Source organism: Polypterus senegalus, chromosome 10 (genome assembly GCF_016835505.1).
Source record: "Polypterus senegalus isolate Bchr_013 chromosome 10, ASM1683550v1, whole genome shotgun sequence".
In the NCBI taxonomy this organism is placed as follows: domain Eukaryota; kingdom Metazoa; phylum Chordata; class Cladistia; order Polypteriformes; family Polypteridae; genus Polypterus; species Polypterus senegalus.
Genome location: NC_053163.1, coordinates 157,474,381 through 157,501,291, shown reverse-complemented (window position 1 = coordinate 157,501,291; position 26,911 = coordinate 157,474,381). Strand labels below are relative to the sequence as shown.

The 26,911-nt window shown below is 44.7% G+C and overlaps 1 protein-coding gene across 4 annotated transcripts in view; it reads right to left on the bottom strand.

The window, feature by feature from the left end:
- Positions 1-3,630: 3,630 nt before the first annotated feature.
- si:zfos-943e10.1 (GRAM domain-containing protein 2B) overlaps positions 3,631-26,911 on the bottom strand; it is a 167,898-nt gene continuing 144,617 nt past the window's right edge. For 2 of the 4 annotated variants that reach the window (XM_039767111.1, XM_039767112.1), the window contains exons 2-9: positions 20,415-20,546; positions 17,683-17,764; positions 17,515-17,590; positions 12,528-12,631; positions 9,181-9,279; positions 6,902-6,973; positions 6,740-6,811; positions 3,632-4,150 (exon numbers count right to left, since the gene is read on the bottom strand). In XM_039767111.1, the coding sequence (XP_039623045.1) occupies positions 3,989-4,150; positions 6,740-6,811; positions 6,902-6,973; positions 9,181-9,279; positions 12,528-12,631; positions 17,515-17,590; positions 17,683-17,764; positions 20,415-20,546 (799 nt within the window). In that variant the 3' untranslated portion in view covers positions 3,632-3,988. Of the gene's footprint in view, positions 4,151-6,739; positions 6,812-6,901; positions 6,974-9,180; positions 9,280-12,527; positions 12,632-17,514; positions 17,591-17,682; positions 17,765-20,414; positions 20,547-26,911 lie in introns of all 4 variants that reach the window. The other 2 variants (XM_039767110.1, XM_039767113.1) reach the window with 2 other exon arrangements.

Sequence of the window (26,911 nt, the reverse complement as noted above, 5' to 3'; positions counted from 1 at the left end):
GGTGTGCGATTGAGGCGGCCCACTGACGATGCAGAAGAGTGGGCCCAATGAAAGTGGAGTCCTCCCTAGGAACGACTACGTGTGCGAGAAGACGACGGGAGGACAACCGACCTGAGTGGTCTGGCAGACGCAACCAAGACGGGGTGGGGTGGGGTGGGGAGAGATGGGAAGTCATTAGTGGGAGGACTGCGACTGCTGAAGTCTCTCCATCGGAGGGAAGAGACTGGGAAGGAACTCGGCTTGGCTTACGTTACCCCAATGTCTGCCTCATTTTAGACATTTGGAAGTTTTTTTTTTTTTTAACCTTTTTTAATGGATTATTTATTGGAACATTTGGGAGGAGTACTGCACTTTATTTGGACACTGTTTTTAACATTCGAACACTCGAGACGAGAACAGGCCATTCAGCCCAACAAAGCTCGCCAGTCCACTCCAAGCATTTCTTTTAAATTAACATCAAGTCGAGTTTTGAAAGTCCGTAACGTCTTACTGTCCACCACATGACTTGGTCGCTTATTCCAAGTGTCTGTCGTTCTCTGTGTAAAGAAAAACTTCCTAATGTTTGTGTGACATTTCCCCTTCACAAGCTTCCAACTGTGTCCCCATGTTCTTGATGAGCTCATTTTAAAGTCACTGTCTCGATCCACTGGACTAATTCACTTCATTATTTTAAACACTTCAGTCAGGTCTCCTCTTCGTCTCCTGTAAAGGCTCAGCTCTTTTGATCTTCCCTCCTAACTCATCTCCTGTAGCCCTGAATCAGCCCAGTCGCTCTTCTCTGGACATTTTCTTGTGCTGTTATGTCCTTTTTGTAGCCCGGAGACCCAAACTGCACACAGGACTCCAGATGAGGCCTCACCAGTGTGTTATAAAGGTGGAGCAGAACCTCCTGTGACTTGTACTCCACACATCAAGGCGCTATATAACCCGACATTCTGTTAGTCTTCTTAGTGTCTTGTCTGGCAGTCGATAGCTTAGAGTCCACTATGACTCCTAAATCCTTCTCATAAGGTGTGCTCTCGATTTTCCGACCGCCCATTGTGTATTTAAACCTCACATTTTTACTTCCTATGTGTAATTCTTTACATTTACTAACATTAAACTTCATGTTCCACAAATCTGCCAGAGCCTGTCTGCTGTTTAAGTCCTTCTGTGATGATATAACGGATTTCAAATTATCTGCTAATCCACCTATCTTGGTATCATCTGCAAACTTCACCAGCTTGTTCCTTATATTCCTATCTAAATTATTTATACATATTAAAAATAGTAGCGGCCCCAGCACTGCCCCCTGCTGGTCACCACTCTTAACATCATCCAGTTCTAATGAGGTTCATCACACCATCACCCTCTGCTTCCTGTGTCTGAGCCAATTCTGCACCCATCTAAAAAAACATCACCCTGAACTGCTACTTCGTGTGGTTTGATGCCCAACTTCTCATGTGGCACCTTTATCTCTGTAAAGGCTCAGCTCTTTTAATCTTTCCTCCTAACTCATCCCCTGTAGCCCTGAATCAGCCTGGTTGCTCTTCTCTGGACCTTCTCTTGTGCTGTTATGTCCTTTTTGTAGCCTGGTGACCCAAACTGCACACAGGACTCCAGATGAGGCCTCACCAGTGTGTTATAAAGCCTGAGCAGAACCTCCTGTGACTTGTACTCCACACATCAAGGCGCTATATAACCTGACATTCTGTGAGCCTTTTTAATGTCTTTTCTGGCAGTCGATAGCTTAGAGTCCACTACGACTCCTAAATTCTTTTCATAAGATGTCCTCTCGATTTTCCGACTGCCCATTGTGTATTCAAACCTCAAATTTTCACTTCCTACGTGTAATTCTTTACATTTCCTGACATTAAATTTTATCATCCACCGAACTGCCCAAGCATGTCTGCTGTCCAAGTCCTTCCGTGATGATATAATGGATTTCAAATTATCTGCTAATCCACCTATCTTGGTATCATCTGCAAACTTAACCAGCTTGTTCCTTATATTCCTTAACACTGCCATCTGCTGGTCACCACTCTTAACATCAGCCAGTTCTGATGAGGTTTCTCGCACCATCACCCTCTGCTTCCTGTGTCTGAGCCAATTCTGCACCCATCGACTGCCACTTTACAGTCCAAAGGTAAGTCGGTGGGAGTGCCATGAAACGTAGCATCCCTTCCTGGACTGCTTCCAGCCTTGCATGTGCCAGGATGGACTGAAACCCTGCATTGGTCCCAGCCTTGCCCCTGATGCTGCGAAGATAGGCTGCAGCACCTGTATCCATGAATTTGGAACATCTTAGGACTCTTATTGAACCCAGTGACTGTGCCAGACCATAAACCAGCAACCACTCCTGATTTGGTTCCTGCATTGCACCCGATATTACTAGAACGGGCGCCAGCAGCTGTGGCACGGTTGTGCTTTGGATCATAATTTAACTCAGCGAGTGTGCCATGCATTGGAGTGGCATCTCCTTCAGAGTCGATTCTTGCCTTGCACCCTAAACTGTTAGAATAAGCTAAAGCACCTGTGGCACTGCTGCTCTATGGTCCAAATGTAAGTCGGTGGGTATGCCATGAAACATGGCATCCCCTCCTGGACTGCTTCCAGCCTAGCATGTGTTAGCGCCAGAATGGCCTGAAACCCTGCATTAAGGTAAGCGAGTGTGAAAATATCATGCCATGGCTCTCATTTAAACCAGGGAGTGTGCCATATAATGGACTGGCATTCCTTCCAAGGTTGATTCCAGCCTTGCCCCATATGCTGCCAGGATAGGCTCCAGCACTTTTAACAGTGAATTTGACCAAGTGTGAGAACATCATGTTAGGACTCTTATTGAGCCCAGTGACTGTCCCAGGCTATAGACTGGCAACCCCTCCAGGGCGGGTTCCTGCATTGCACCCAGCATTGCTACAATGAGCTCCAGCACCCATGGCACGGTTGTGGTATGGTCCTAATTTAACTCGGTGAGTGTGCCATGCAGTGGAGTGGCATCTCCTTCAGGGTTTATTCTTGTCTTGTACCTTAAACTGTTAGAATAAGCTAAAGGGTGAGGTCATCATGTCAGGACTCATTTATCCCAATGACTGTGCCAGGCCATAGACTGGCAGCCCCTCCAGATTTGGTTCCTGCCTTGCACCCGATACTGCTAGAATGGTACTATTGTGCTATGGTCCTAATTTAACTCAGTGTGCCATGATTTGACAACCCCTTCAAGTTTGCACCTGATGCCGTCAGGGTAGGGTGGGGTGGGGTGGGGTGGGCCCCCCCCAATCCCCCCAATTAGATGAATCAGATGAGACGATGGTTATTGTACAGTAAGGATTTGCTCAATGGCAGGCCTCACTTCTACTGAGGCCAACATCATACAGGGTGACGTGGTGGATATGGAGCTGGACTGACAGTCCTACTCTGTCCCCGTCCCACCTCTGTTCACTATAGAAAGGCACTATAGAAAACCAAGAGAGTCACTTATATGCTCTGAGCAGGAGAGCTAAAGTTAAACTTTCGCACATCCACACGTCCGTCTGTTTCGCCTCCCTGATCCTCTCGCTGACACCAGAGACGAGCGACTCGACCTCACCTGCTCTTTGAAACTGGAGAACATCAGAAAAAAGAAAAAAAACGAAACGTTGACTTCTTGGAAATGACGGCCTTGAAAATTATGACATGTTGGCGCTTGGCGGCTCCCCTCTGGGCGGTCCGGCCTAGATCACAGAACGAACAGCTGCTGGCAGACGCGCCCCACCCAGCCATTAATCGCATCCGGGGAGTCGCAAGCCTGTAGGCTCAGTGGCTACTGGCAGACAGGGGCGAGGCTACCCTTGGGGGGGTGAGGAGGTGGCGGGGGAAATCTGGACGCATCTTCACATTACTTCACACTCCTCGACGGCGAGGGCAGACCCCCCTGTGACTCACTTTGCTCAGCTTTACACAGTGGCTTCCTGAATGACGTCACACATCACATTTCCCTATGAAAGATGCTATATAATACAAAGCCAAGTCACTGTAGGAGCGTGTGCCCCCTCACCCAAGGGGGCTCCCCATATAGTCCTGGCAGCTCACCTTTGGTGTCCCTGAGTGAAGTCGGTGGACCTGGCAGCACCACGGAGCCATCAGTCTCCTGGAGGTCAAAGCTCTGGTCCAGACTGGACTGGCTGGAATGCTGGGAAAACGAAAGAAGGGAGGAGAAGAAAGAGGTTAACAGGTTCTTAACCTGGCATAAACATGGGCCCTGATAGTGGGCTCTTCCCTTCACCCAACAAAGCCAAAGCCCCCTTTAATGCCTGCATATGTTCCAAGAGGCCATGGGTAGGAAAAAAAAAAAAAATTGTGGAAATGATTTACAACTTTAATAAAAACATTCCCTCGGTGTCATTAATGTGTGCCCCTGTGCTCTGGGTAGCCCTGCTGTTGTGCTGGACGTTGGATATTAAAACATGGAAAAAGCAAAATGAGAACAGGAAGTCAGTGCTGGCTCATGGTGGCGCTGATGTCACTCCGGTCTGACACACACACCTACATATAAATATATATGTGTGTCTCGATAGATAGATAGATAGATAGATAGATAGATAGACATTAAGCCCGTTACAATAACAGGCGCTAGAACAGTAGTGCATAAACATTAGTATGAACAGTCTCTATTAAATGGCAAGGGGCCTTGTATGTGGCTGTAATATGCGTCACTGTATTGTGTGCCTTTAATTTTCTCTCTCAGCAATACTGGTTTGTATTTCCGTAAAATGCCTGTAATTTTGTTGGACAGTAATACAGTGGAACCTCGGGTCACGACCGTAATTCGTTCCAAAACTCGATTTGGTCGTGAACCGAAATAATTTCCCCATAAGATTGTATGTAAATACAATGAATCCGTTCCAGACTGTATGAACTGTATGTAAATATATATTTTTTTTAAGTTTTTAAGCACAAATATAGTTAATTATACCATAGAATGCACAGCGTAATAGTAAACTAAATGTAAAAACATTGAATAACACTAAGAAAACAACAGAGAAAACTAACACTGCAAGAGTTCACGCTATAGCCTTACGACCCGCTCGCTAAAAACTCTTTTTTTAATGAGTTTTAAGCACAGGGTAAAAAATGAACATTTGAAAAATCTGTAATTTATTAAACAACCAAGAAAAGTAACATTGCAACAATGCACACACTCACCTGTGTGTGTGTGTCTCACGTGTGTGTGTCTGTGTCTGTCTCTGTCCCCCTGCGTGCATGTCTGTCTGTCTGGCGCGCGATCGCACCTGTGTGATATTTATATATTGATATAGATATATATCTATATATCTATAGATATAGATATATATATATATATATATATATATATATATATATATAGAGATATATATATCATCTATATCTCTCTATATCTCTATATCTCTATATATCTATATCTCATCTATATATATCTCTATATCTATATCTCTCTCTCTCTCTATATATATATATTTCTATATCTCTATATCTCTCTATATATCTATATCTATCTCTATCTCATCTATATCTCTATATATTTCTATATCTATATATCATCTATATATCTCTATATATCTATCATCTATATATCTCTATATCTCTCTATATATCTCTATATCTATATCTCTATGTATCATCTATATATCTCTCTATAGATCTATATCCTCTATATATCTCTATCATCTATATATATATATCTGTCGATGTACAGAGCTCTTGTAAAAAGCCAAATGACCCCATGGGGGAAAAAGTTCTCTCTCCTCATCTATCCAAAATCAAGCAAGTTTTTTTTTTTGTGCCCGTGACGGGCACTTTTGTCCCCTGATGGATCGCTGGCTCTGCCAGGAGGTGCCACACACAGTTGCTCTCTCCAGCTCTTTGCCCCATACCGACGACGAGGACCCGATAGCTCACAATGCGACAAGTTTGGAGGGTTAGGGCTTCACTGAATGTGAAGAAGCAGCTCAGAAGGGAGGACCTTCCATTAACGATACGAGTACTAAAGCTACGATCAACACAAGGGAGGAGCACAAACTGTTTTCGGAATCTCAGGACAAAATCAATAGGAGTTTAAAAGTGTAGGCCCGGGAGCCACCATAACAGAAAAGAGCGCTACTCGTACAGAGATGGTGGGAAGGCTGGCTGTAGCTGCAGTTTTGCTTTTCAAAAACTCGTTAATTTACCAGAGAGACAACACTACATCTACAGCAGCCTCCGTAACGTTTGGCACAACACTTTTTCTCTATGTTCTGCCCATTTTTGCATGGCAAGGTGGCACAGTGACTTGGGGACATGCTGGCCCTCGGACCCTAGTTTGATTCTTGGCTTTCTATGTGACCCTTTTCTGGTTTCATGTACATTTCCTCTACTGGTACATTGATTAGAAACTGTGGTGGTCTGCAACCCACTCCAGGATTTCTTTATGCCCAGTGCTGCCAGGGCAGACTCCTGCTGCCCACCTTTCTGAAATGCCCGAAGCTGGATTCAGAATAAACGTTGTTACAGTATGAGGATGTGGTACAGTGGGTGGCATTGTTACCTCATAGTTCCAAGGACCAGGATCCCCTTCTGTGTGGAGTTTGTTTGCTCTCCCAGTGTCCAGATGTGGGGTTAACTGGTTTGAGTGAGAGACAGTGCATGTGTGTGTGATGATGCCATGTAATGGGCAGTGTTTGTAGCCCCCATCCCAATTCTGACCACTCACATCGGACTTCCCCGTCAAACCAACACTCTTAATTTCAGTCTCGTTTTTACTTACCGATGATTTTCCGTGATTTTCGAAGCTCATTTCGGCCGAGGAAAACAAGGGGCTGTTGGTGGGGCTGAAGTCCTACAACAAGACAATGCAAAGCAACGGTTAGTGCGCCATCCTCGCCAGCAAGGGGAGAGACTTGAACCCGAGACCTGAAGGCACGCTTACCTCAATGAAAATGCAGATGGATTGTAGGAGTTTGTAGGCAGAATCTCTCGATCTCATGGACAAGAAGGTGAACTGCAAAGAGAGCAGGGAGATGAATTAGGGAAGAGAACGCCATTATGGAGTAGAAGGTCCAGGAGGCATCGGTTTGATCAACCGCACGATGTTTCCCCCCCAAAAACACCCGGAGAAGATGCCGTGTCTTGATCTCGCAGGTGGGTGACCCCTTGAACGTTGCTAATGCGATTGCTGTTGATGTACTGAGAGGAGCCCGAAGTGTTTGTTTATTTCCATCAATTTCCTTTTTTTTTTTTTTGGGTCAAGGTGAGCAATCCTAATTTCGGCCCAGTGACTGCTAGGCGATTAATCCCATTTTGTGACTTTTCTGCATTCGTCTCAATCACAATGGCATCATCGGCAAAATCCATCGATTCCAATTAGTTGCTGTCTGTGATCTTCGCAGAGTCAATGGAGGCTCTGATCGGGGGTCTCGAGAGACTGAGTGAGGCGTCTGAGGGTCTGGGCTTGTGAGGCTCCTGATAAAAACCAAGAGCCAGGCCTTTAATGACCTCTTGGGCACGGCCATCAGCGGTGTGTCTGTCTGCGGAGTGTCGACCTCGTCGAGAGGTTCAATTACCTCGGCAGTGACATTCCTGTGACTCTTCCTATGAAATCAGTAGACGGATTGGGAGAACATTGGGGGTCATGAGGTCGCTGGAAAGGGGTGCGTGGCGCTCCTGATATCTACAAAAGGACGAAGGTCCAAGTCTTTAGAGTCCCGGTGCTTCCTCTCTTGCTATATGGTTGTGAGACATGGACGTTATCCAGTGACCTGAGAAGAAGACTGGACTCCTTCAGTACTGTATCTCTCTAGAGAATCCTTGGGTACCACTGGTGTGACTTTGTGTTACTGATGGAGTCCCGAATGAGGCACATTACCTGCACTATGAGGGAACGTCAGTTACGGCACTACGACCATGTGGCGTGTTTCCCGGAGGGTGATCTGGCTCACAGGACCCTCTTTTTTGGGGATCCAAGTGCCTGGACCAGGCCAGGGGGTCGCCCACGTAACACCTGGCTGCGGCAGATAGAGGGTCATTTCCGGAGGGTGGGACTGGACCGTGCGTCTGCCTGGGGGTTGCCAACCGGGATCCCGAGTTTTTTTGTTGTGTGGTGGGAGCGGCAGCGGGCTGTACCAGTGCATGCTCCCCAACTTGACTTACCCATCACAGCCCTTTCCCCATTACCAGTGCGACACATCAGCCAATGGATGGCAAGGCTGAACAGAAGAGGGGATAACACACCTCCTCGTTTCACTCGTGTGACCACCCAAAACCGTTCTGTCATGCCCTGGTCTAGTTTGATGCCAAACACATAAATATTCAAGAATTCTTTAGCGCAACTATGCAATTTTCTCCACTAGATGGCAGCAGAACACGGTCCTGAGAATTATTTGGGCTTAGTAGTGTACTTTGGATCACAACAGCTTATCCTGAAAGACACTCTGGCCTAACCGTGTTTACACTGAATTCTGAGCCCAAGAGATGCTGGGGTTTGACGAAAAAGAGGATATTGTAGCAAGATGGCAGCAGAAATAAATCGCATAAATAGAGGGACCTTTCAGGACCAGAATCGGGAACCCAGGGGTCACATCATCACCACAAAAAAAAAAAAAATTCATAATTAGGCACCCTCTGATTCTTGGTCAGATAGTTTGTCACCTTCAGAGATGACGAGATTCAGCGGGTGCAGTTGTTAAATCTGACCTGCTCTACACATAAAAGTTTTATAGCGTGACACCAGCGTAAATTCCATCCCTAATCCTGCATGGAATCAGGATTAAAATAAATAAATAAAATCAGTAGCAAGTCATAATCAGATGGCCACCGGTTCCTAGTCAGATAATTCGTCACCCTCAGAGATGACGAGAATCAGCAGGTGCAGTTGTTAAATCTGACCTGTTCTACAACTACAAGTTGTATAGCGTGACATCAGCGTAAATTCCTCCCCCAACCTTAAATGGACCCATGCTTAAAACAAACCAACAAACAAAAATAAAATAAGGAGAAAGTCATAACCAGCCACCCTCCAATTCCTGGTCGGATAATTCGACACCCTCAGAGATGACGAGAATCAGCAGGTGCAGTTCTTAAATCTGACCTGCTCTACAACTACAAGTTGTATAGCGTGACATCAGCGTAAATTCCGCACCCGATCTCGTAATCTGCTGGGATTTTTAATTTCAGTCGTTCGTGATCATTCTGTTGACCACCTGTACTTACTTTTTCTCCCTTGTTTGTTCGGATGGATAGTCCATTTGGAACCAGCAGGGCTGTGTTCTGTTTCTTAAGCATCACCACATCACTCACTGGGATAGTGACCTGTGAGGATTAAGAGGATTACAGAGATGAGTGGCACCATTTCTCTTCACTGTTAAAGCTTCTTGCTGTGAGACAGAAGGTCTTAATGAGGTGACAGCACAGCAGCAGTATGAAGAAGCAACGACAGTCTGGTCCACCGCAATCACGTGGTCACTACACTCTAGAGCCTCTTTAACATCCACTGGGGATTAATGAGTGATGCGGACAGGGGGACTAGACCTCAACTCAGTGTAGAAGTGTCCGGGCCCCCCTGATAACCATAAGCATCATAGTACTCCTATGGGCTAAAGTTCTAGAAATGTCTGTAGCGATTTGAAGGATCACTTGATTGCAAACACAAAAGGGTTAACAAATGAGGTAGGCAAGGAGAGAGGTGGGTGCAGTTGCTGTCTACAACCTGAGAACGGTCTCCTTCATTAATAATTGGTTCTAGCGCTATCTTCTTCCTGGTGGAGCAAGTCATGGAAGACATCTTTATATGCCGTTACATAGACAAACCAACCTCAGCCCAAACTGTTGTGCAAATTCACACCTCGGGTGTCAGCTCGACCATCTCCTCAAATGTGGGTCATTAAAAATGTGTCCCATATTGTGTGCCCCTGTTGGCCTAATTCTTTGGACCCTCCTGGACTTTGGTCCCACCTCTCTCCTCAAACACGGGTCATCTGAAAGTGTCCCACATTGTGCCTTCCAGTTTATCAAGCTCAGGTGTCTACAGCCTGGGTGGCCTTTCTGATGTTGGCAAACAGACTATTCAATTTTCTCCACTAGATGGCAGCTGAATACCATCCCGAGGATAAACGCACCTTCTCGTTTCATTCGTGTAACCACCCAAAATCATTCGGTCATACCTTGGTCTAGTTTGACGCAAAACACATAGAAAAGCTGCACTTTGCCATTTTCTCCACTAGATGGTAGCAGAATACCGTCCTGACAATTATTCCGGTTTAGCGTTGTACTTTGGCTCACAACAGCTTATCTTGAAAGACACTCTGGCTTAACTGTTTTTACATTTAAATTCCGAACCTGAGAGAAGCTAGGGGTCGACGAAAAGGAGGTTACTATAGCAAGATGGCAGCAGGAATAAATCACGGAAATAGAGAATGGTTATAAAGAGGGCCTGAGATACTCTGTACTCCAAGCCTGGACAGTTTTGATGTTGGCAAACAGACAAGCCAGCACTGCCTGGACCCTCACCACGCCTCACGCCTCAGGTGTCGGGTGAACCGTCTCCTCAAATTTGAATGTGCGCTATGGCTGCCCCAAATCTTCTGCTCCATTGTCCTAATTCTTTGGACCCTTCTGGACTTTTCCTGGTGTGTGGTCCCACCCCTTTTTTTCCATCGAGGTACACAAGACTATATAGTGATTGACACTGGAGATGGACCTCTTATCCAGAGAAGAGAGACCAAGCTAGAAGTGGCCGAGCCCCCAATTGGTAACCAAGAGCTACTCTGTACTTCAAGTCTGGACCTGTCATGGTGATGGGAGGTTCAAGTACCTCCTGTACTAATTTTTAAGGATCACTACATCCCCTACTGTGATAATGACCACTATGGGTTAACAATTCAGATGGACAGAGGGACATTTAAGCCTTCCTGATGGCTTAAATCTTCAAAACCTCCCGGTTCTTTCTTGGTCTCTGGTCCCACCTTAAGCGAGATCTTCTCCCTGGAGAGCCAAGTGACGGAAGACCTCTATATTAGCAACTCTTAATTTAGGTGGACAGGACTCTAGTGATTGTCACTAGTGCTGAACCTCAGTAGAAGAGACACCTGTTGTCGAAGTGACAGAGTCCCCACTTGGTAACCAAGAGCTACTCTGTGCTCCAAGTCTGGACCACTCATGGTGGTGGAAAAGTTCTAGAATTCTCTGTACCGATTTTAAAGGATCACTTCATCCCCAACCGTGATAACGAGCCATAAGGGTTATGAATCCAGAAGGAATGAGGGACATTTAGGCAATGACTTAAGCTAAAGTGGGAGAGGGTCCAACTGATCACCATCGAGTGTCAACAGCCTAATTGGCCTTTTCGATGTTAGCACACAAGACAAGCGAACCTGACCTCCAAACCGTCAAACAAATTCACGCCTTGGGTGTCTGATTGACCGTCTCCTCAAATCCAGGTCATTTGAAAGTGTCCCACATTTTGTGCCTTCCTGTTAGCCTAAATCTTCAAAACCTCCTGGTCCTTTCCTGGTCTCACCTTAAGTGGGATCTTCTCCCTGGACAGTGGAGTGACGGAAGACCTCAATATATGCACTAGCGCTGAACCTCAGTAGAAGAGACACCCGTGTCGAAGTGAGCGAGTGCCCACTTGGTAACCCCAAGGTACTCTGTATGACAGACAAGCCAGCATTGGCCGGACCCTCTCAGCGCTTCACGCCTCAGGTGTCGGGTGAACCATCTCCTCAAAATTTAAACATGCACTATGGCTGCCTAATTCCTCTGCTCCATTGGCCCAATTCTTCAAACTCCTATGGAATGTTCGGACTCGCCATTTTATGGGGAAATCGGCTTCAGCTACGCTAGCTGACGAGTCCCCAATGTGCACATGAAGTCGACGTGGCGCCGAATGACTATGCACACAACTAACTCAGATGGTAATTAAAACACTGCACGCTGAAAACCAGTCCAGACCTGCTGTAACCGGTCTACACATGTACTGCCCTCCCCTCCATAACAATGAGTGTGTAATCTGATCTCTCACTCTCCTGCTGTATCGCAATTCCGGGAACTTTGACTGCCCCTTGTGTAGTATCCTGGGGAAAATAGAGGGGGCTTGTCAACAGAACCCCTTGAAGTACCGACACCTCACTTCAAGAATGCTCTAGAATCCTAAAAACCTGCTGCAGTATTGAGTCCCCCCATTCAACAGGCACGTGAAGGGGCGCCTAGCCTTGTGGTTAAGGACCTGGAATTTTGCTGCAATCATTGCAACGGTCCGACTCTGTGACTCCTGATGGGGTTCCAGATGTTTTAACTACGCAAGAGTCACACGTTGGTAAAAGACCTCGACCTGCTGTGAAGTCTGTTATAGAAAGGCACTATATAAAACTAACTCTGCTGCCGTTCATTCTTCATTTTCTAATCCCACTCATTCCATTGGAGCCTCCTGTGGAACAAGGCCAACACGGAGACCACCACCATCACCATCACACAGCAGCCTCACTCATCACACCGAGCCAATTGGCCCACCAACATGGAGTTCAGCTCTGTAACGACTCAAGATACATTGGTTGGCTCACCTTGGTCTCCCTGAGAAAAACGGTGGAGTAGAAGCAGATGAAGCTCTTGGACACGTACATTTTCCCGTGATAAAGCACTTCCTTCTGTAGAGTGCACGTGTAATCTGGAGGGAGAGGAGAGAAACACAGACATTATTGTCCCATCGTGGTACGGGCTTAACACTTTCTACATGACATTAGCATCTGAGCGTGTGAGGAGCAGGGTGGTACGGCATTGGGATCCTGGACTGATCTTTCCGTATGGGGTCTGTGTGTTCTCCCCATGTTCAGGGTGGACTCCAGTATCCAGAGATCTGATGTCCCCTGGATTGGGGGCTACATGGTTTGGAGTGAATAGGCCCTGCAATGAACTGATGCCCCCTAGAGTCAGAATCCTGCTGTCAACCAGTTTCTGTAAGAATAACATAAAACTGAGGACACAAGACATGACAGGAGACCATCAGGTCCATCTGCCAGCAAAGTGGCCCCAGTATCTCGTATGGGTTGAGGAAAGGGTGAGAGGAGGAGGAGGAGGAGGAAAAGGAGAAGGAAAGGGGATTGTTTGACAAATGAAGATGGATGTCTACATGGATAAAGGATGAAGAAGGATGGGTAGACTAAGAATAGCGATCAACTGGATGAAAAGAAGAAGGGTGTTTGGTAAACGTGTGAATGAAGATGAATGGTCAGACTAAGGAACAGAGAAGAAGACGACGAAGAAGATTGATCAAAATGGTAGGCTAAATGGGGGAGAAAAAGGAGAAGGAGGTGGCTGGCTGTCTGTTTTCCTGAAATGTATCAATGAATGGGTGGTTGAATGAAAAAATGTGATGAAAGCAAAAGATAAAGAAGGATAGGTGGGTGGATGGAAAGAAGGAAGGAGGAGGGTGGGTAAATGTAGGTAGGGATGGATAGGTGGGTCAAAGAAGTATGAAGATAGGAAGTTAGGTGGATGGAAGTATTAAAGAAAAAGGAAGGATCAGTAGATGAACGGATGGAAGAAGAAGAACACAGATGACTGAAGGAACCATAGAAGGGCGATGAAGATGAATGGCTAGATGGAGAGGATAGACAGTATGGGTGGATGGAAGAAGAAAACAGATGGAGATCTGGCTGACTGGAAGAAAAACAAGAATAAGTAGACAAATGAAATGGATTGGGTGTGTGGATAGGAGTGCTAAAGGCAACTTGGACAGAAGGAAGTAGAAGAACATGGATGATAAATGTTTAGCTATAAACTGAAAGAGGATTAAATGGATCAATGCATTTGCATGGGGGTCTCCTGGCCATCTACATAGCCCACCCATTGCAGACTTGTGTTCTAAATGCACAGCACATCTCCTTGGCGCAACCAAGAAATGCAACAGTTCCACGTGTGTCCAGGGATTGGGAATCTCAAAGGGGGCTGCAGGGATGGCCCCCCCCCCGTCGGCCCAATATTTTTAACCCTTTCTGTGCAGTGCGCCTCCTCACTTGCAGGTGGCTCTTTGACTCCCATGTACTTCACATCAGCTCCAAATCAAGTTTCCATTACTGTGACTTTTTACAATGTTAGGGCGGACTTCATGGAATTGGATTTTGACAGCCCATCCTGTGAGAAGTCTCCTTTTCGATTGCTGGTTGCCAGCTCGATGCCCACATGCCCACCATTTCTCTCAGATGTCCTTTTTACAAACCACATTTTCCCTTTAGTTCTCCTTAATTACGGAGTAATCAATCAGTCATCGGAGCAGACAGACATCGAGCCTTCAGGCACTCTAGGGGTCTCATGCTGCACTCAGCCCAGAGGTGGCCTGGAGTGACACATAGGTGTACAAGCGGCTCACACGCCCCCTCTCGTACCCAGATTGGCTGCCTTGCCTCCATGCTAATGACCTTGACTTTCCTTCAATTAGAGCCGATGTTCACATGGCGGTGGGCTACAAAGCCAGCTGTGCTTGTTTAGTGACCATCAGAGCACAGAGAGGACACGCCGTTCTCCTCGGGGCGTCGCTCGATACTCGCGGTCTGGCTGTACGGCGCTGCCCTCTCAGAACATTCACACAGAAGTCAGGAACAGGCTGGCGCTTTCAGCGAATTCACGAGGTCGGCCTGTAGGAGGTGACGCATTCCTTTGGCGCGATTAGTAAATGCAATTAAAGAGGAGACGTGCTGCTGGTGGCCCATCTGTCATTGTACTGGAGTCCTGCTGTACTTTCATAGTGGTGACCTCTTTGTGCTGCATTTGCAGAGGGGACCGCAAATGGCCACCGAGGCGTGAAGGACACCACTGTGCCCAATCAGTCCGATTGTGTGAGTCGGAGTGGCCTGATGGCTTCAGTGTGGTGACCCGATGGCTCTCGGCTCTTAGCAAACTGCCTCATAGGCCACAAACTGCAGCAGGCAGCCTAACCTAATGTTGCTGTGGTGTTACGGGTCCACAGCTCTCTCAGCAAAGGCCAGTTATTTTTTTAAATAAATAATCACCGCGCTCGCGGCTTAACGAGGGGGCGTGGTGGCTGTAGCGGATCTCAGGGCGACCTGCGGTGTGGGCATTTCTCACCTAGTGCACAGGTGGGGGACTGCTGCCCACATCGGTGATCGTTCCTGGGGTTGCTAATGTGCCGCAGCGGATATGGCCTCTCGGAATATATAGAAGCGCAAGTCGGCTAGGAAGGGATGAATGGAAAAAGAGAGGAAAGAAAGACAGAGGTTGCTGGAGAGCATGGAGGCAGGAGAAAGCCGGTGAGAGGGAGAGATCAGGCTCAAGGGCAGCTGGACGGTGGGCCCTAGCGAGGTGTTTAGCGAGCACCTACGGCAGTGGATTGTAGTCGCTCCCGCTGAGCATTTGGAGAAGAGCGGGAGTGACTAGCAAGGAAGGCGACTCGCCTTTGAAGAAAAGTGGGAGTCGGGAGGCTTGGTGGAGAAGTCCTTGTTGTGAGCGTCCTGGTTGGCAAGGACTCCAAGTCTCAGGCGTGGGATGAAGCCAGGATCGGGCGGCCTCCTGACCTGTGTGTGTGAGCGAGAGGAGGAGGACAGCTGCAGAGAGAGCGTCTCGCCTGCTGCAGGGCCCAAACGGGAGAAGCAGGCGAGACGCTGGAGTAAAAGAAGCACCGGGCTTATTGTTTTAAAGGACCGTTTCCAGCTACGTTTTAACCTCCTTGTCTTTTTAAAGGGTTGTTTTTGTATATTTTTTAACCTCCACGATTGTCACTGTTTTAATGGATTATTTAATTTAATGAAGGCTTTTGGGAACCACTGCACTTTACTTAACTTGGAACAATTTGTTTTTGTTGTTGGTTTTGAAATAAAAGCACTTTTGCACTTTTATACTCCATCCCCTTGCTCCATTGTTATTGCCTCACTGTCTAGCCCATCGGTAACATTACCGACGGTGTTGGGTTCGAGGGCTCCCGTACAGCAAATGGGAGCATGGAGCTGAACCCGCATCGTCACAGTTAGACCCCCCAACACTATATGGTCACATACTCTCAATAAGACTTCATTTGAAAATACAGAGATGAGGGACAAAGAAAGAAAGAAAGAAAGAAAGAAAGAAAGAAAGAAAGAAAGAATTGCACATACTTGAGATAAAAGGGACTATATAAAAGGAAAAAATTCAACATGAAAGGCACTATATTAAGAAAGAAAGGTGTGCCCATCATATAAAGTACTCACTATACAGTATAACAAAAACCTTTACTGCTCACCATGAAAGGCGCTATATAAAGAAAGACAAAAGGATATATATATATGACAGTACCAAAGAAAAGAAACTTGTGAGTGTTGCCTGCTTGCCTGTCCGTCTGGTGAGAATTCCCAGACTCACCACTGGATCTCTCCACTGTGACGGAGTTCAGCCCAGCAAGGATTCCATGCCGCTAGAAAACAGTTGTCCAGGAGTGGAGAATCTTTGGTTTCTGAACTGCAGGCTGTTTAAATTCAATTTTAAATTTCTTTTGCTCAGGATGAAATGAACTTACAGGACTATAATTATAGGCACTGCAGGTACCATTTGTACCGCACCAGTAACTTGTGCATCTGTCCCAGTCGGTTTCTTTTTCAGTTAGTGTAAGACATGGGAATGGGAAACCCGCAAGCACAAATGCGCAGATCCGGTTTTATTGAATGTATAATTTGGGAACGGATGAGGTCCCCACGCATTCCCCTTCTCCTCAGACTAAACAGGTTTAATTCTCCGAGCCTGTCACAGTAGGACGCGTCCTCAACTCCCATGATGCACTTGGTGGCTCTCCTCTGCTCAGCTTCCAGTGCTGCTATGTCTTTCTTGTGTGCAGTTCTGGTCACTAAGGCACAGGACTCCAGATGGGGGCTCACAAGCACATTATAGACTCTGAGCAGATCCTCCCCTGATTTCTATTGGACAGTTTTTACGTTATCACGTAACATTTTATTTGCCTTTTTATTCGTTTCTGCACGTTGCTTGGTCGAATAAAACGTGTCAACATAAAGCACTAAAAGTCCTGTTCAGAGGTCGCTTCCTGTCGCCCACCTTGTATTAACAACGGAAGTTCCGTTTGCCCCCGTGCCACACTTTTCAACATCAAGCTGCATTTTCCAAGTGTTCGCCCGTCTTTTTGTCTGTTTGCTCCAATTGCAGTATCGTCTATAAATGTCATTAGTTTAATAATGGTGCTAAAACCTGTGCAATTCATGTAAATCTGAAAACGTAAGGAGGGTCCAAGGTCAGACTCCCAGAAAGCCCCCCGCTGCTGGAGTGTCCGCTCGCTCTACTCTCATCTCATCTCGGGGCTTCTTGTCCAGATTCGTAGGTCTGGACACCTCAAATGCCCACCGCTTGATCTTCGGGGTCCGACGGAATCAAAGGCTTTTACGAAAGTCGAAGTGCATTCCGTCGTTTGCTTTGTTTTTTTTTAGTAATTATTTCAGTTCACATCAATAAAAGAAATTTTAAAAAAGATCGATTTAGTAGGAAAGTGAAACCTAAGCTTTTTGTGTTACACAGAACGGGGTTGGGCTGGGAAGGGTTGAAAAAACGGAAACTTACACCTCATGAGCTCCTCCTCCTCGGGGACGTCGCGGAAAAGCTTGTGGTAGGTGCTGTTGTACTTTGATAACTGGATCTGCAAGTGAAAAATAAATAAATACATTAAAAAAAAGAAAAAGTGAAACAAAGTTGAACACTCAGGGCGGGGGGCCGGCGGCGGGCACTTACACTGATGGTTCCCGAGTCCTTCTTGTCCAGCAGTTTGTCGCCGTCAGCCGCACGGGTGTATGTGGGGTCATACGTGTGAGATCTGTGCCAACACAAAAAACAAACAGCACGTTAGGCAGGCTAAAAAAAAACGTGCGTGTGTGTGTATATATGGGAGTTGGGGGTTTGTTGAGACGCCGCCTTTCAGAGTCCCGTGTGAAAATGGCGGCACTTTTGGGGATTTTTAAATGAAAGTTTATATAAACAATCATGAAAAAAGCTGACTTGGATTTCAAACCTGCCCATTGTGCGTTTTCACAGGCTGGGTGGAATTTCCCCCTCAGGGGTACAATATGAGGATAAACGTCAATTAACAGGTGCCATGTGCCGCTCCACGTTAATTAACTGTCGTGCCAACTTGCAGAACCCTTTTGCTGCCCACCAAACCCCCCCCGGAGACGTCGAGCTGGCGTGAAAACAAAACGTCGGCATTCCCACACAGGCTGGCACGCGCACTCGAGGGAATGCCAGTCTGCGTGAGAGCGCGAGAAAGTGTGGGAGGGGCAACGTCGGGACGATCACAAAGCGCCAAATGCGAGACACGCGCAGACACACACTGAATTACTTATAGAAACAGATTTTAAAAGAGAGAGAGAGAAAGAAAGAAATAAAAAAGGAAAACACAGCGAAAACACAGCAAAATAACCTGAAAGTCAGCGAGCGAACGAACATCAGCGCCTCCCCGAAAGCAGGCAGGCAGGCAGCCATCTGGCGGCTCCACCCAGCAATTAAACCAACAAGGCGGTGGCAGCGGGGAGTTTACAGGGCATGATGATGGTGATGGCGGCGGCTTGGCAAGAGTGGAGGGGGCATAATTAAAAAAAGAAAAAACTTCCATGGATAAGGAACAGTAGAAAGGCGCTATATAACTAACGGGCTATCGGAAACAGAGTCTAGAGAGGGGCAGAATGTAAAATAAGAACGGCACTCGGATGTGAAAGGCACTATATACTGTAAAATATCAGAGGGGCAAAAATAAAAGGCAGTGTATGTCAGAGACGTCACTTTACAACAGGATCACGTGAAAGACATGAAATATTAGCCAAACATGAAAAAGACTAAGACAGACAGAGGGTAATAAAAAAAAAAAAAAAAAGACATACATAGGAAAAATAATCAAATAAAAGATAACGAAAGACAGCATAGTATAGTAAGAATAAGAAAAGAAAAAAAAAAAGACAGGCACAAAACATGACATATAATAGCAAACAGGTACAATAATTGTGTGAAAGGCACTATATAAAAACATGAAAGGCCCTACAGTACTGATAGAGAGACACTCACCATGTAAAAAGCCAGTTAAGGCACCGTATAATATAATGACATTAATGCAAGTCACTATTAAAAAGATAACTTGAGCATTTTTCATAAGTATAAAATATAAAGTATGAAAAGAAGCATAATATACAGAACCTGAAAAGACAACACAAATCATAAATAGAGAAATAGACAGAAAAGACAATATGACAAAAAGTAGACAGGAGGAGAAAGGCACTACAGTACATAATAAGCACACAGACAGATAATAAAGGTGGTAAGACATTATGACGGGCACAGAATGACGTGGAGGGCACTGTGTAATACATGCAAAGAGATAATAAAGGCACAATAAACAAGAAAGGAAAGATGCAACATAATAGATTCATGAAAGGCATTGTATAACAGAATGAGACACACACACACACCATGTAAAACCTAAATATAAAAGGCACTATATAATATACAGACAAATGCAAAACACCATAAAAAATAGATAGCTTGGGCGTTTTTCATAGATACAAACTATAAGTAGGAAATGGAGTATATTATACAGCATTTGATAGATTTATAAAAAAACACTTTAATAAACTTTGATAAACAGATAGAAAAGCATTTTATAAAAATTAGATAAATAGGAAAGGAACTATAAAAAAAAGATTAAAGCACAGGCTGAAAAGGAGACAGAGACGAATATGAAAGGCACTATATAATAAACATACATAATAAAAGACAGTATATAATAAATAAGGTGTGATGAGAGATGTAGACAGATATGGAACGCATTATGTAATAAATACAGATAGTTAATAAAGGCACTATATAACAAAAAAGAAAAATGCAACAAAATAGCTTCATGAAAGACGTTAAAAGATAGAAAGAAAGAGACAAACCGACCATGTAAAAGTTAAATATACAAGGCACTATATAATAGACATAAATACAAGACACAACAAATAGATAACTAAGTTTTGTATTGATATCAAAGTATAAGAATGAAAGGAACTATTATACAGCACTTGAAGACGTAAAACTACATTTATAAGACACTTTTTAAAATATAGATTGATAGATAAAGGCATGATATAAAAAGGTAAGGCACCATAATAGAAGAGTAGCAGACATAGACATATGAAAGGCACTATATAACACAAACAGATAATAAAATAGACAAGGCATTATGACAGACATAAACTCAAATGAAAGGCACTATATAATAAACATAGATAGATAAGATTCTATAGTATAATAGATAAGGCATTATATGGAAGAAGATGATCCACTGTAGCAACCCCTAACGGGAGCAGCCGAAAGAAAAAGAATAGATAAGGCATTATGACAGACACAGACTGATATGAAAGGCACTATATAGTAAATGCAGATAGCTATGAAAGGCACTATATAACAGCTAGCCGCGGTCTGCGCCCCGCACTTGCCTGCTCAGCGGTTTGTGTTTGTTGTTGATCTCCTGCTGCGGCTCCTCCAGGCTCTGCCATTTCTTCTGTGCCTCGGCCTTCTTCTTGCTCTTCTTGCTCTTTGTGCTGGTCAGGCTGGCATCTACTGGACAGCTGCAAGGAATACGGAGAACAGCCATTAAAATAATGTGAACAAGAGGCCAGGCACAGAGAGACCTTAAAGGACACAGGGCTCAAAAGATAAATGAGGATCAAAAGGACTAATGCGAAGACGTGTTAAAATGCTTCCTCCTGAGACATCCAAATCCCATTGAACACCACAGAGACATCATGGGATTTCATTCTGTCACCGTAGACTCCTCACAGCTGTGTAATCCCTGCTCACAGAGCCATTACAGCATGGAGGTCCACGGTTGCAGACCCATCACGGTGCCAAGGTCCATTACAAAACAGTCATTAGAATAAATGGCCCACATCCACAGACAAACCATTGTATTATTATCCGTTATTGCAGACCCTTTACAATGGTGGGATTCATCACCAGAGAGCCACCACATCAGTGCGATTCAGGATTTTAGACTCCTCATAGTGGCAGGACCCATCACCACACTGTGACCCACTGCTGTAGACCATTACAATGGTGAGATTCAACACCACTGAGCCATCGTGGGACTCGTCCTCTCATTGTAGACTCCCATCAGTGGCGTGACTTGTGGTCACAGAGACATCACAGCACTGGGGTCCTTCTAACAGCACTGAATCACACACACACATATATATATACAGTATATATATCGTAAAAGTTGTATTTATTATGAGGATGTTCTTCTTCTTAAGTTTGCATATGCGGAGTTCATGTCCAAATGTCTGTTAATGGCGTTTTCATCAAAACGCCATCAGAAGGAAGGACCCACTATCACAGATTTATCCATCCATCCATTTTCCAACCCGCTGAATCCGAACACAGGGTCACGGGGGTCTGCTGGAGCCAATCCCAGCCAACACAGGGCGCAAGGCAGGAACCAATCCCAGGCAGGGTGCCAACCCACCGCAGGACACACACACACACACACAGTAGGGCCAATTTAGAATCGCCAACGCACCTGACCTGCATGTCTTTGGACTGTGGGAGGAAACCCACGCAGACACGGGGAGAACATGCAAACTCCACGCAGGGAGGACCCGGGAAGCGAACTCCGGTCTCCTAACTGCGAGGCAGCAGCGCTACCTACTGCGCCACTGTGCCGCCCTCACAGATTTATATGCACACAATTTCAATCGGACATGCATTTAACTGGGACAATGTACAAGTAAGATTTAAGGCCAGTACTAAAATTGCCAGAGAGCTGGTTGAATCTTGGCTATCAAAAGGAAACGCCATTAACAGACATCTGGAGGTGAACCCAGCATATGCAAACTTTTAGAAGAACATCCTCATAATAAATAAAACTTTACGACCAACACCCTCCTAACCCCACCTCATTACCCCCAAGCCCCCCTCGCACATGCTCATTTACCCCCACCCTACCTAATTTTGCTGTATATTGCCTCTCATTCTTGTACGTCTAATCATTATCCTCTGATGACGGCTCCTGGCAGGGGCTGAAAGCTCTACTTTATGATACGCGATTCATTTTCTCTCTTCAACTACAAATATGCAAACCGTATCACAGACCTTCACTTCCATACACACACACCGTGACCTGGACTTTAACTAATTGTTCAAGGCAGTTTGCATTTTACAACTGCGAGTTCAGTCAGTTTTGCAAAGCTAATCCTATTCTGAAAACCATAAGGCGAATTTTCGCAACAGAAACACAATTTTCAGTAATGTAAAAGAAATTCCAAGCATTCAATTTTCTTTAAAAATGAAAACTGACAGAACTGGTTTACTAATAGAATTAGTCAGAAAAACAAAACCTTAAATGTGACATTTTCTTGTCATTTTTAAAATTGTGGTGTCCGCCTACGATATATCACTTCGGGTCTCATACTTGGAGGACTGGCCATTCAGGCTTTTTCTTTAAGGTTGCTACGATTCTGGTCAATCCCCAAGCACACAAGTCAAAAAAAAAAAAAAAAATTCAAAAATGCCCACTTACGATAAAAACCTGATAAGTAATAAGAAAAGAAAAAAAATACAACAACACAAAACCCCACACCAGAGGGTCACGATTCACTGTCTGTAAAGTCACCTGCCATTTTCAATGTCTTGAATGGTTTTTCTGCCACCATCATTTTGAAAGCGGTTGTTGTTGGCACCAGCACCAGTGTTGCTAGGGGCGTGGCTTCTGGGGTCACGACCCTAGAGTAATTGGTGTGACAGGATGAAAGGTCAGCTGGGGGTTCCTTTCATTATCGAACGTGTGGATACAAACCTCCAGCATTAAAGAAACCTTTTGTTATTGTGCTAATACGTGGACAAAACAGACATCTTTAATGCGTAGTAGGATTTGACAGATCGAGGAAACCTCGACTTAGCCTGCATTTGTGTATGTGCGAGAATCCTTTTAAAATCAGGAACCCATTGGGATTTCATAAATCTTTAATCAATTATTCATGGATGTTTATAAAAACCCGTTACCAATCTAAAATTTCTGGAAACTTCCCGAGAAACAAAAATGGTTCAATAGAACCGACTTGGCACCTTCATTTAGAAGTGTAGTCCGGGATCACGCATAGTTTAAGATTTTAGCCACTAGGGGGTCCCCACTACACGACGGTCACGACTCGGGCTCATCGATCAACCTACGCCGAGGTCTTCCTACGAAATCAACGGGGCTGCTGGTGAACTTGTCTTGTTAGAACATGATTGAGCCGAGTGAAGCACAAGCTGTCAGATTAGATCTTCAGCTCCCCGACGAGCTGTCCTCGCACAAAGAGTTGCACAGTCCAAAGAGGGATTCAAAATGGGTTTGTTTTTTTTTCACATCTATATGGTTTTAACTTGAAACTGCCTGCTCCCACTCGCATTGGAAAGAGAAAAGAAAAAAAAAATAAAATAAAACACAAAACGAAAAAAAACAGCTGACATTCATAGCTTATTCCTTGGCACCAACGGGAAGTGTGCCAGGCGCTGGAAAGAGACCCCGCCGCGCAGCCGCCCACAATTCGACTTCGCGTTGGAGCAGAAAAGAAAAAGCAAAGAGCGCGAGCGACGGACTTGAAAGCTCAACGCGTCTCCGACTGAACAGAACGAGCGGCGGGCCTCATCGGGGATTAGATAGATAGATGGATAATAATGGGCACTATATTAGACAGGTATGAAGGGTCTATATTAAATAGATATGAAGGGCACTATAGCAGAGAGAGAGAGAGAGAGAGAGATGTGAAAGGCACTATATACAGTAATAGATTTGTCCCCAGGAGAAATTCTGCTCACGTATTGCCATTGGTATAAAGGAACCCTGGTCGTGTTTCTTGACATGCTTCTGCTGAAGAATTCTGTCACATACACACCAGAAAGACTAAAAGAAAGCAAATGTGTGACTTGGCAGTCCCAGTCCTAGTGAGGCGCTATACAGGCATACTGCCATTGGTATAAAGGACCCCCTGTTGCGCTTCTTGTCACACTTCTGCTGAATGATTTGTTCCCTTAAAGTCCTCAGTGTTGGGGGGGATGTGCACTTTTGTTCATAATGACACTCAGTTTTGTCTTCATTCTCTTCTCCACTATGACCTCCAGGGGGTCCACAGTGTGTCCTCTAACTGAGCCTGCCCTTTTAAATTAGCTTGTTGATTTGGTGGTCCTTTCTTGAAGTGATGTTACCAGACCAGCACACCACGGTGGCCATCACAGAGTTGTAGAATTAAGATGTGAAGGACATCGCTTGCCACATCAGAGGAGCACAGTCTCAGCCTGCTGTACCCTTTTCTTTTCTTGATTTTCTGTGTTATGGGACCAACCCGTCATTGATGTGGACCCCACAGTACTTGTAGGAGTGGACCACCTCTACATGCACTCCCTAAATAGTGACCTGATATAGAGGGTCTTTGGTGTGGTGAAAGTCAAGAAGCAGTTCTTTCGTTTTGCAGACAATTCTCACAGTTGTCCCCCTTGACTCCTCTCTTCTGTCTCATCCCGCTTATCAATAACCCCCATTAGTGCAGAATCATTTGAGAATTTCTGAAAGTAACCTGACCTGTTCTTATATTTCTAGTCTGAGATGTGTGGAGTGAAGAGTGAAGCATAGGCCTGTTTCTTGTGGCGTCTCATAGTCACGGAGTCTCACACACTGGTGGTCTGCCCAACTGATAGTCCGTTATCAGGACATCACAGGCTCACCCACCTGCATACTGTATCTCCAACAGGGATGACACTGAATGTGCTGGAGAAATCACATCCTCCCAGTGCTGCCTAGACATCTGAATGGGACACCAACATAGAAGAGGCCGCCTATAATTGATAGACAGGACGATCGTCTTTATTTCTGTTTTCAAAATTAAAACACGGACATATATAAAATATGTGTAGATAGATAGATAGATAGATAGATAGATAGATAGATAGATAGATAGATAGTGTGTGTGTGTGTGTGTGTGTGTGTAACTGCCAGATGCCCTAAAATGGATTCTGATTGCCTTCATCAACGCAGCAGTCATTTCAGTTTGGATTCTTTTGCAGTGTTGTTAAAAAAACAAAAACATTTCTTTCATTTCTTGCGATGGAGGAGGAGTTGGAGTTTCCAGTTGGAAAGAAAAAAAAAAAAAAAAAAAAAACAGAAAAAGACCCAAAGGTTAAACCGGACACCCACACATTCAACGAACGGCTCCACAAAGTGATTTCAGTGTTTTGGTAAATTCCGTCCCCTTCGGGAGTCCACCTCGACAGGCTAGCAGAGCAGAAGGCACACACGTGGGATAAAAGAACCCGGTGACTTGGACACGAAATCAGACCCTGAAAGCCCGGGGCGCACTGAAACAAAACGCGACGCGCAACACAGCTGACATCTGGACGTTTCTAGAAAGAAGAGAAAATGAGGCGCCAAACGGCGAAAAAGAAAGAAACAAATGTCGCGATGCTTAAGAAACCCGGAAAGAGACAAAACAGGGAATACCAATACAACTTAATTTACAAGATAGATACATAAATGTAAAAGGAACTATAAAAATACACAGAAGAAAGGCAACAACATGGACAGAGCTAGAGATGAAGGGCGCTATATAATAGGCTAATGTAACAGGCAGACTCGAAAGGCACAATTTGAGCTGACATCACGGATCAGTAAGGTACTATATAAGAGATGGATTTAAAAGGTACGGAACAACAGAGAAAAGATCTGCACCCCAAAAAAAGTCCAACAGACGTATGTTTCCTCGATTATATTAACATGTTTTGTAAGTCGCTTTGGATAAAAACATTGAGAAGGTACAATATAATAGATAGATAATGTGAAAGGCTCTATCTGTTATACAGTGCCTTTCACATTATCTAATATAGATATCAATGGCACTATATTAAACAGGCATAGAAGTGTCTATTTTAAATAGATATGAAGGACATTATATTATAGATATGAAGGGCACTATAGCAGATAGATGTGTAAGGCTCTATATGATAGACAGATTGATGTACAAGGCGCTATATAATAGAGGTAAATACGTGTGAAAGGCACTATATAATACAGTGATAGACATGAAAGGCACTATATATTATATAGTGCCGTTCATGTCTATCTATCCAATAGACAGATATGTGCCTCTTGTAATTGAGTTCGGCTCCTCCTTTATTAGGACTAGAAAACAAACGTTGCTGTGGTTAGCTTCATTGCACTGAAATGTTACTTTATTGCCTTGGTCACAAAATGAATGTCGTTCGTTATTATGCTTACATCAAGTGAAATAAACGGCAAAAAGTAAATAAATTGCGAGCAAACAAACAAAAACCAACAAGGAATGGCCAAAATGACTTAAATCGCAAGATAGAAAGATGAATAAACTTAAAACTGCGCCTTATTAGGCAAGTACTATAGAGTTGAAAGGCAGTATATAATAGATGAGACATTCAAACCCTGAGGTCGTGGGTTCAAATCCTGCTACTGACTCAGTGTGACCCTGAACAGGTCTCTTCACTTGCCTGCGCTTCAACTGGAAAAGCATCTCATATGCTGTAAGACATCTAGGATAAGGGCGTAGATAGATAGATAGATAATGAAAGGCACTATTTAATAGAGACAGATATAAACGGCACTATATAAAAGATGGATATTAATAAAATACAGAAATTAAGCATAGTGTATAATAAACATGAAAGGCGCAATGTAACAGAGAGGTAAAAATCAAAATGGAAGGCGCTATAAAATTAGATAGATGGAGAGACTGATACAGCATGCACCTCTTGCAGCCGAGTTCGGTTCCTCGTTTATTACATGTAAAAACACTGAACACTCCAAGTTTAATAAACGCCTTGGTCTTTAAATGAATGACATTTGATGTTGTATTTACATCGAGATAATCAAAGCACCGTTTAAAAGTCTCACGGGATAAAACTGAAGGATGGAACAGAAGGCCGTTGCCTC